Source organism: Pan troglodytes, chromosome 11 (genome assembly GCF_028858775.2).
Source record: "Pan troglodytes isolate AG18354 chromosome 11, NHGRI_mPanTro3-v2.0_pri, whole genome shotgun sequence".
Classification (NCBI taxonomy): Eukaryota; Metazoa; Chordata; class Mammalia; order Primates; family Hominidae; genus Pan; species Pan troglodytes.
Genome location: NC_072409.2, coordinates 113,124,602 through 113,134,636, shown reverse-complemented (window position 1 = coordinate 113,134,636; position 10,035 = coordinate 113,124,602). Strand labels below are relative to the sequence as shown.

General features: G+C 42.2%; 1 protein-coding gene across 1 annotated transcript in view; it reads right to left on the bottom strand.

The window, feature by feature from the left end:
• Positions 1–8,193: 8,193 nt before the first annotated feature.
• PUM3 (pumilio RNA binding family member 3) overlaps positions 8,194–10,035 on the bottom strand; it is a 39,824-nt gene continuing 37,982 nt past the window's right edge. The window contains exon 18 of the mRNA XM_009456263.4: positions 8,194–8,505. Coding sequence (XP_009454538.1) covers positions 8,373–8,505 — 133 coding nt within the window. The 3' untranslated portion in view covers positions 8,194–8,372. The remainder of the gene's footprint in view (positions 8,506–10,035) is intronic.

Sequence of the window (10,035 nt, the reverse complement as noted above, 5' to 3'; positions counted from 1 at the left end):
ATGAAGCAGGTGGTTTTGTTTTACAGACGGGGAAAATGAGGACCATGATCACCTGCCTAGCAAGTGACAGAAGCCAAATCATGTCCAAGTTCCCCAACAAGTCAAAGGCTAGTTCCTCCACAAAACAATCACCTGGAGTTAATCCACTTTGTCCCTCGGCACTGACCCAAATCTCATCTCTGGACACCAAGACCACCAAACAACTTGAATCCCCCACTTCTCTGCTGGACCTCCACTTATCAGGCCAGGTATGTGAGTTCAATTCACCCCTTTCTCCTGCCCCAAGAAACAAACTCCCTTGTTAACCTGTCTAGCTCTCTGCCCTCTACCTCAGCAAGTTGATAGACTTCACAGGAAGGTGTTATTGACAGGCAACAGCTAGTGGTGCTATTCCACCAGGGTTATTTGTATTTTAAAAGAAGCCCATTTTGGTATAATTACTTTCACCTTTTGCTTCCTAATCTATGTTGGCAGAAATGATTACAAGGAGCCTGCAAACCCAACCTTAGCCGAAGCACCAGCTGCCAAGGGAATGAAGGCTCATGTTTTGACTATTTTTCAAATGTACATTGCTGATGTTTAAAATTGTAAATATATTTTAAAGTGGTAATGAATTTATGGGTGTTCTTACGTGACTTCTTAGCCAATATATGTTTAAAAGTGTAACTGTGACTATGTGTAGGGGCAGAAGCTGCTGAAATGTTTTATGGGAAAATCTCAAGGAGGGGAACCTGAAGCTCACAAAGACACAGTGAAGTATGATTATCTTCATTTTAAAAATGATGACAATGAAACAGAGAGGATATGTAACTGACAAAGATCATCCAGCTACAGAGCCAAGCTTCAAATGCAGTTCCAGGCCTGTGCTCCCAACCACTATTTTATATTGCCTTTAATTTTACCTGATTTTCATTTTCCAAAAGGGTGTGACTTATATACAAGTATGCAGCAGAAAACACCCCATCCTAACCCTGATCATCTGTAGGAGGGTCCAGCAATAAAGAAAACTTTTGAGGGTTGAAAAGCTACTATAGAAAAGCAAACCAGGCTTATGGAGACTGAGAAACATTTGAGAGAGGAAAAGATGAACTGTATTTTACCAACTGTTAACACTTTGACTCTAAGACGTACCATTATTTTATCTATCACTCAGAAAAAAAGCTGCCTATCAACGGTCATGCTAATATGCCACTGACTGTAAGTGACACCCTGAAAGATTTGTTAAATGCAAAATAAAAATGTACATTTTTAGAATTGATGAAATATAGTAACACGCAGGCAGGCAGCCCAGGCCATGGTCTAAGTTTGAGATCCCAGAAGAAGTGAGAGCATCTTTCACGATTTTTCTTCCGGAAACTGACTTGATGTTATTACATTCAACAGTAGGCAGCAGATGTTTTAGCCAGAGAACTGTAAGTGCTCTGGTTTCAGTCTCATGCCAGTTCCTGATATGGTGCTACTCTTAGTATTAAGAGTACAGAGGCTGGGCGTGGTGGCTCACGCCTGTAATCCCAGCACTTTGGAAGGCTGAGGCGGGCGGATCACGAGGTTAGGAGATCGAAACCAACCTGGCTAACACAGTGAAACCCCATCTCTACTAAAAATACAAAAAATTAGCCAGGCAAGGTGGCGGGCGCCTGTAGTCCCAGCTACTCGGGAGGCTGAGGCAGGAGAATGGTGTGAACACCGGGGGCGGAGCCTGCAGTGAGCCGAGATGGCGCCACTGCACTCCAGCCTGGGCGACAGACTGTCCCTGACTTATAATAGATCAACTTAGGATTTCTTTTTCTTCTGAGACAGAGTCTTATTCTGTCACCCAGGATGGAGTGCAGGGGTGCGATCTCAGCTCACTGCAACCTCGGCCTTCCAGATTCAAGCAATTTTCCTGCCTCAGCCTCCCAAGTAGCTGAGATTACAGGTGCCTGCTACCACTCCCAGCTAATTTTTGTATTTTTGGTAGAGATGAGGTTTCACTGTGTTGGCCAGATTGGTTTTGAACTCCTGCCCTCAAGTGATCCGCCCACCTCGGCCTCCCAAAGTGCTGGGATTACAGGTGTGAGCCAGCCTACTTACGATTTTTCAACTGTGCAAAAGTCAAAATGATGAAGCAAAGTGATATGAACTCAGAATTCTCTTCAACTTACCACGGGACATGTATACTTCATTAACTAATCACGGTGGCCAAGGGAGTGTTGTGGTTCAGAGGCCAGAGTCACATGCCACTGGTCAAGGCAAATCATAATTCGACTCCACCCAAAAAGGCGACTAAAATGTAGGAGGAGGGGAACCTCCAGAAAGGTGCCGGGCAGGGTATTATTACCAAAAGAGCGGATTCCAACAGATATTTAGAACTAGACTTAGATATCGAGTTATACAATGGGGCCAAATAGTTGATCTGGTAAGAACAACTGAACCCATGTCTTGTCTGTTTCTTCAAAAGGATATTCCTGCTGTTACAGATCTTTAAGATGCACAGTTTCTCTATCACTGCCTACTGCTGAATGTGATAACATCAAGTCAGTATGTGCTTACCGGTAGATATATCAATAAGAACCTAAGTTGTAAATGCAAGAGGATTTTCATCTAAAAGGAAAGTCTGTTGTCAAGCATCTGGAAGTCATTTTAAGATATCTAAATTAGTCATTATGTTTAATTATAGTCATCAAGAGCTCAAAGTCAGATGATTCCCATGACCTTACCAGACTCCTCTCACCTTTCCCTCAAGTAGTTATCACATATCAAGCACAACTAAGAGCTAATCATTTCCTCCCAAGGTACAATTAACTCCCTAAGAAAAAGAGCACAGACCAAAATTTCTCATTCCCACATTTTTGCAGCTCTGTCTGTCCACTTACATTCAGCCATGGGCATGAGCCCATGTTTAAAAACTGGATAAAACATTTTGATGAAAAACATTCCAAACACTCTTCTTTCATAGGCTGTTATCTGTGGTATCATCCAGGGCATCATCATCGGTACAAACATACATAGCAATCAGTGTCTGTCTGCACACTATGGAATGCAGAGCAGCCATTTAGTTACTATTCATAAAAGACACACAATCCAAAGGGCATACTGTATCTCCTGGTTAAGGCCATTCATTAAAAAATTTACTAATGCGGCCAGGCGCGGTGGCTCACGCCTGTAATCCCAGCACTTTGGGAGGCTGAGGCGGGGGGATCACGAGGTCAGATCAAGACCATCCTGGCTAACACGGTGAAACCCCGTCTCTACCAAAAATAAAAAAAGATTAGCCAGGCGTGGTGGTGGGTGCCTATAGTCCCAGCTACTCAGGAGGCGGAGGCAAGAGAATGGCGTGAACCCAGGAGGCGGAGCTTGCAGTGAGCCAAGATGGCGCCACTGCACTCCAGCCTGGGCGACAGAGCAAGACTCCGTCTCCAAAAAAAAATTTACTAATGCATCTGGGGAAGAAGTTAGGGGACTTGGGGCACTTGGATGGTGGTGTTTTTAGGTTCAGAAAAGATGAAGATGATCATAAACTTAGTTTCCTTACGTTAAGCACTATCAAAAGGTAAGACGAGCTCAAGTCTCAAATTTTTATGTTTGTTTAGGTCATTAATTTTGGCAGAAATAGTTTGATTATGGGCTCCCTACTAACTGCTGCTGTTTTGTGATCTTGTGTTCTCTTAACCATTATTCTAAATACATATATCCATAAATTTGCCAGACTTAAAAGTGACTAATCTGCTAAAATTAAGATATAACTTTTTCAAATTCTCACTGATACAGAAACGGAAGTGCCATCTCATGTTTTCAAGAGCAAATCTTTTGAGTTTGGTCAGGTAGGAAGCCATTTCCTCTAAGAGGCCTTTATTCTGTTATGCAAGTGCTTATTACACCAGACATAAAGGGAAAATGGAGTTCTCCTTCCTTCTAACATCAGCTAATTCCTAGGAGAAGCAGGGTTTGATGCCAATTGAAAATACAATAAGCTGAATTTTCAAATAAAAGACATTCTCAGATCTGCTAAGTTCATCCATGGAAAAGAAGACCACCATGAAGCCAGGTAGGTTGTTTTCAGTTTGTTTAAAGCCATTTGTGGATTTCTGCTTAAAAATGGTGCATTGTTGAGTTTATCTCTGTTCCTTTCAGAAAGAGTAAGATAAGACTAGAAAAATAAAATTGTATAAATTCAGAGGAACAAAGTAAACAGAGAAGCCACAGTGGGTGAGAGATAGCACCAAGTATCTGGAGGAACAGGAAGCAGTAGAGAAGGCGACAGAACTGTGAAAGCGGAATACCTAGTGCATGGAGAGGAGCGAGTCAGTTCTCACCATGATGGACCAGAAAATTCCAGCAGCTAGAGGAGAATGCTGGGCTAAGCCTTGGAATGGAAAACAGGGGGATTGGCCCAAACTGCTTGACTACCACTCCCAACCCTGGCAGCAGGCTGAGGATGTGCTTTGTGAACTTATGTTGACTCATTTTCTCAAGACTAGGGGGCCCCAGATATGAGAGGGCATGAGGGAGAGGCACTGTGCTGAAAGCAGGTAGGTTAATTAAAATCTGCACACTGACTATTGAGCAACTGAATGCTGGCTGCAGGTGGATTTCTCTCTGGAGGCACTGAATGGCCCAGAGGAAAGGCCTACAGATACTGACATCTGGAGGACCCCAGTGAAACAGCAGGATCCACAACTAACCACTGGTACAGTAAAGTCAACATTAGAAAAGAATGCCCTCTTTCTCATCGGTTTTAAGATTTTAAATGTCTTAAATATATGAGAGCTAAAGACCTCTCCAAGAAAGTCTCAAACAGAGCCCAAACAGAAAGAGCAGATGACAGAAAAGAAAGTAAAACAAAACAACCAACCATAAAATTGAATAACACCAGGAAACATGAGATAATGCATACAAGAAATAAGAAAAGGACACTTTAATGAAAAGGCTGGGAGTGGCTAGGCATGGTAGCTCAGGCGTTCAGGAGTAGCCTAGGCAACATGTCAAAACCCCGTCTCACAAAAAATGCAAAAATTAGCCAGGCATGGTGGTACATGCCTGTATTTCCTGATGCCTGACAGGCTGAGGTGGGAGGATCACTTGAGCCAAGGAGGCAGAGGTTGCAGTGAGCTCAAGTTGCACAGCTGCCACTCCAGCCTAGGTGACAAGACCCTGTCTCAAAAAACAAACAAACAAAAAACCCAAAACACAAAAGGCTGGCAGAGAAGGTAGAGAAAATATCTCACTCAGAAAGCAAAGCAAAAAAACAAAAATAATAAAAATAGGGAAAAGAAAGAAGATTAGAGGCTCAAATCATTTCAACTCTCAGTAATAGCTCCAAAGAGAAAGAATAGAGAAAACAGGGGGCAGGGGGTACATTTAAAAAATCGGAAAAAAAAACATGGAAAAACATCTCGCAGGATGAAAGGATTTGGCTCTTCTGACTAAAATGGTTCACCAAGTGCCTAGCATAAAGAATGAAAAGAAAATATACATCACACATTCCAATGCACACGATCCTGAAACACGAGAAAGCTGGAGACTTAAAGGCCGCATATAAAGATGGAGAATAAGGATGGCACTGGACATTAAACTTCTACAACTTTGCAATCTAAAGACAATATTGATGAGCATCTTCAAATTCTGAGGCAAAATTAATTTTAAACTAGAATTCTATGTCCAGCTAAACTAGACATCTGGGTTTGAGAGTAGAATAAAGACATTCGGACTTGCAAGGTCTTTAGAATGTATTCTTTCTCAGGAAGCTACTAGAGGATGTGCCGTGTTGAGAAAAGGGTGTTAAGCAAGAGAGATGCATGGGATCTGAGAAATGGACTTTTCATAGGAGAGAAACTAAGGGAAGGCAGACGATGATGATGGTGAAGGAGCAGCAGTTCTTCAGGACATCCCGAAAGCCAGGAGGGGTGTCTCCAGGAGAAGGTGGAAATGCTTGCCGACTTGACATGTTGGATACTGTGGAAATTGGTATTTAGAGACAGCCAGGTTAGCATACTTTTGGCTGCAAGTTGCAAAAGATCCAACTCAAAACTGACCTAAAATGAAAAATTGGGGTTTATTCTCTCACATAACCAGAAGTCCACGGCTAGCGCAGCTCCAGGAGTTAACTTATTCAACAGCTCAACATCATCAAAGTTCCAGACTCTTTTCACAAACCTTTGCTCAGCCATCCTCGGCATATTTGCTATTTCCTGTCAGGCTTCTAGCTTGCAGGCTGGGCCTAGTCCTGCACATACCAAAGCTGACGGGCAGGAAGGGAACTCTCTACAACCCAAGAGACCTAAGAAACCCTCCCAGGAATACCATCTCTCTTCCAGCTTTCACTGGTCAGGCTCCTTCCTAAATCCATCACTGATTTAAGAAATGGGCCCTCAGGACTCGGTCATACCAGTGCTCTTCTGCATAGGACACACAAGCGAATCAGGTGTACAGCTGGGTGGGGTAATGGATGAGGTTGTCAAAATCCCAACACATTCACAACCAACTAGAGAAACACTGAATTATATCAGTTAGGATATTTAAGCCACGTGGAAAGGAGCAGACACCAGAATAACACAGAAGCCTTGGTGGGCTAAAAAAAAAAAAGAGGAAAATGGCTGTTGAGTAATTGCTAAGGGTGCCTTCAAGAGAAGAATTTAAGCAATTCTGACGTAAAGTTTACGAAAAATCAACAGAGATGTAGAAACTAAGCAAATGAAAATAAATGACTAATTCCAGAAAAATTAAAATAGTAGAGGAAATGTAATGGCTGCTCACTGCTTGAATCAATATTTAACAACATTTATGTAGGTATAATAAGGTAAACCCTGAACACTGATTTCATCATACATGATGCAATTCTACTGGGAAGGGAGGGAAGAGGAGTGGGGAACAGTGATGGTAAAAGTTCTTAATCTGCATTTCCTGTAATAGGAAATCAAAAGAAAACACCTGCAACTGACAGATTAAAAAAATTATACACACTGCATTTAGACATTTAGCAGAGCGAAGAATAATCAGTAGTTCTGGAGAGGGTGAGGCAGGGGTGCAGAGGAATGGGGTAGATTGCTGCTTCTGCTATAAGCTTTATAAAAGTACTCCTCAAATTATGTACACATTATCTTAGTTTCAAAGATGAAACAAAGAGCAGGGGTTCTTTCCCCCTTTCTCTGAATGGCTTCTTTATACAGAGAACACAGATCACAATGTATTAGCCAAACAAATGCAAGCTCTACTGTTGCCTTTTCCCCATTCACCTCCTTATCCCATCGCAGTTCCTCCAGCTCTCCACCCACACCCTTATATTGGGTGATGGGAGAATCCATGTCAAAAGTTACAGCCATCAGCGCTTTTGCAGTGTGGGAAAGATTCAATACACCGTGGCAGGAGGGGTCCTGGTAGTCGGTAGGCTGGAGTAGTCCTGGGACCCCATGGTCTGGACAGGAAAGGCACAGCCAATTCCTCAGCAGGTGTAACTGCAGTGACAGACCTGAGTGAGTACCCCATTAGACTACTTTGACAAAGCAGCCAGATACTCATAGGCATGACTACATGAGCCTGACTGAGCTACCAATCCTTCTAAGCTTTGTTTGCTCAAACAACTGCAGTTTTAAAATTCAAACATCCTAGCTGTAGTTAAACTTCTGCACTGTAACAAATTTCCACCTTCTTCCTTCTTATTCAAACTCCATAGGCTTTGACATTTTAGGGCCAGTCTCAAGGGAGAAAGTCTAATCACAAGGAGCTATTTACTTGGAAGGCCCAAAATCAGAGACAAGGAGAACTTCCCAGTGACCCTGACTTTAACACTGCAGTCCACAGTGATCCCCTAATTCATTTAGCACCTTTCCTCCTATGAGCTTAACTTACCTGAGTGGCTTTCAAACAAAATCTAGCATGGAACCTAATCCATAAAACAGCTAGGTAGGCAGCTGTGAACCTCCCACTGCCCCGGTACTCATTAAATTCCACTTTACTGTGCCCAGGACTCCCCCTGGCTCTTCTTTTCCACATCCTGCCTTCCTTTGACAGGATGAAAGCCCTCTCAAGTCCCACCTTCTCCAGGAAGCCTTCTCAGACTATGCTCACTGAAGATGTCTTCTCCCCTGAATCAACTCTTTCAACTACACTTTATATATCTGGTTGGTCCCACCACATATGATTGGTAAACCTTCCACATTAATTGCCTCACACTGATATGCTTACTACTCAGTGTAACAGAGGAGACAGCTGAGATTTTTAAAAAAGACCATTTAAAGAAACAATTTATATAAATAGATTCGTATACAAAGAAGAAACACATATACAGAGTACCCCAATTACCACTATGGTGGACCCTACCCCTTCTTTTCTGCATTGGGAAACAGAACAGAGAACAGAAAAAATCATTCCATCTTGCTCTTAACTCTTTCCACCTATGTGCTCAGTTTTTCAAGTAGAATTTCTATTCCTTTGCTGGTGCTTTTGGTTTTTTCCAATGTAGGAATCAAGCTTTTCAGTGCAGCTTTGACTTTGTTTGCAACTTCCAGGTCACAACTCTGGAGGAGGCTGAAGAGAGGAAAAAAATTAAATTTCATAAGCATTCCTAGATCATCTCCAACACTACCTGTACCAACAGCGTAAAAGACTTTGTTAACTGTGACACAAGCCTTGTAACTATATACACATTATTTTTCATTCAAAGGATGAATGATGAGACCAGTAGCCTATATTATAACACCACGGAAAAAAACGTTTTAGAATCTTGCTGGTGGAGTCACCCAAGCAAAGACATTTGTAGGACCAACACCATTCCATACAGAGTTGGTTCTACCTTCACATTATCTTAGGACTTACTTACATCCTGTCTTAAAATACATGTATTCTATCTTCCCTTCCCCATCTCAGGACTATAAGCTCAAGAGCAGGGACCGTATTTTATTTATTTCATGATGCTACATTTACAGAGCAGACAGCCAAAATATGCCCACCACGTGGCTGAATGAAAATGTGTGAACAGAGGCACAGAGAGGTCAGAGTTAGCAGGCCTTCTCACTGAACTCCACAGCACTAACTTTGAGTGAAAGGGCGAAGAGCTTCACTGTGGAGCTTCACTGCTTGGGTGGGAAACCTGCCTCTACCACTCAGTAACTGTACAACCAAGAGCATGCTATTTAAACTCTCTTAAGACTCAGTTTCCCGAATTGTAGAATGGGATTCACAACAGAGTCCACCTTCCACCTCACAGAGTTGTTTTCTGAGGCTCAAATGGCCTTGTATCTAAAGCACCCAGCCAGAGCCTGACACTTAGTAAGCACTTAATAAATGTTAGCCATTCAACAAAATAAGCCCGACCTCTGCTTTCTGAAACCCTGCCCGAGTACTCTATCAGAAGTGAAAGGAGCCATAGAGGCTGGTAACAGCAGGCCCATTTCTCTGTGAATAGGACCTACAGCTCTGACCGCAGAGTACCAGTCCTGAATTTCCTGTTCTCTTCTTTTTCGGGACCCTTTGTAAATACGGACCTCTGAAACACATTCTAGAAATGAGGTACTTGGTATTTTCCAAAGTCCCTGGTCCCAGTAACTTCCAATATGTCAATAAAGAGGAGGATAAATTATCAGCACCAAGCAATATTCTACCGCTTATGGGAGATAAGAAACAATTCAGCTTGCCACCTACGATGCTAAAAAGTAAAGTTCCCTCGTAATGAATTTGTGACTCACTAGGTGTTTTTATTTCATACATCTTGGCTAAACACACAGTTATACAACACATATTAATAAGTTATTGCTCACTGAGCATATGCCACATATTAGACATAATGCTAGGCATTTTATATGCATCATCCAATCTAGTTTTCATAACGACCATAGGGTTATCATTAATCTCATTTTTTTTACCACCAAGAAAATTAAGGCCCAGAAAAGCTGAATAATTTTCCCAAGGCTATGCACTAAGCTAGAACCCAGGCAGTCTGTCAAGTGCCAATGCTCCCAAATGTTAGAGAATTCTGCTTCTCTGAGTTACTTTTCAGCCAACATACAAGGCTGATTTTCTTTTCACCCAAAATTTACAAAAACAATTTTTTTGTATTAT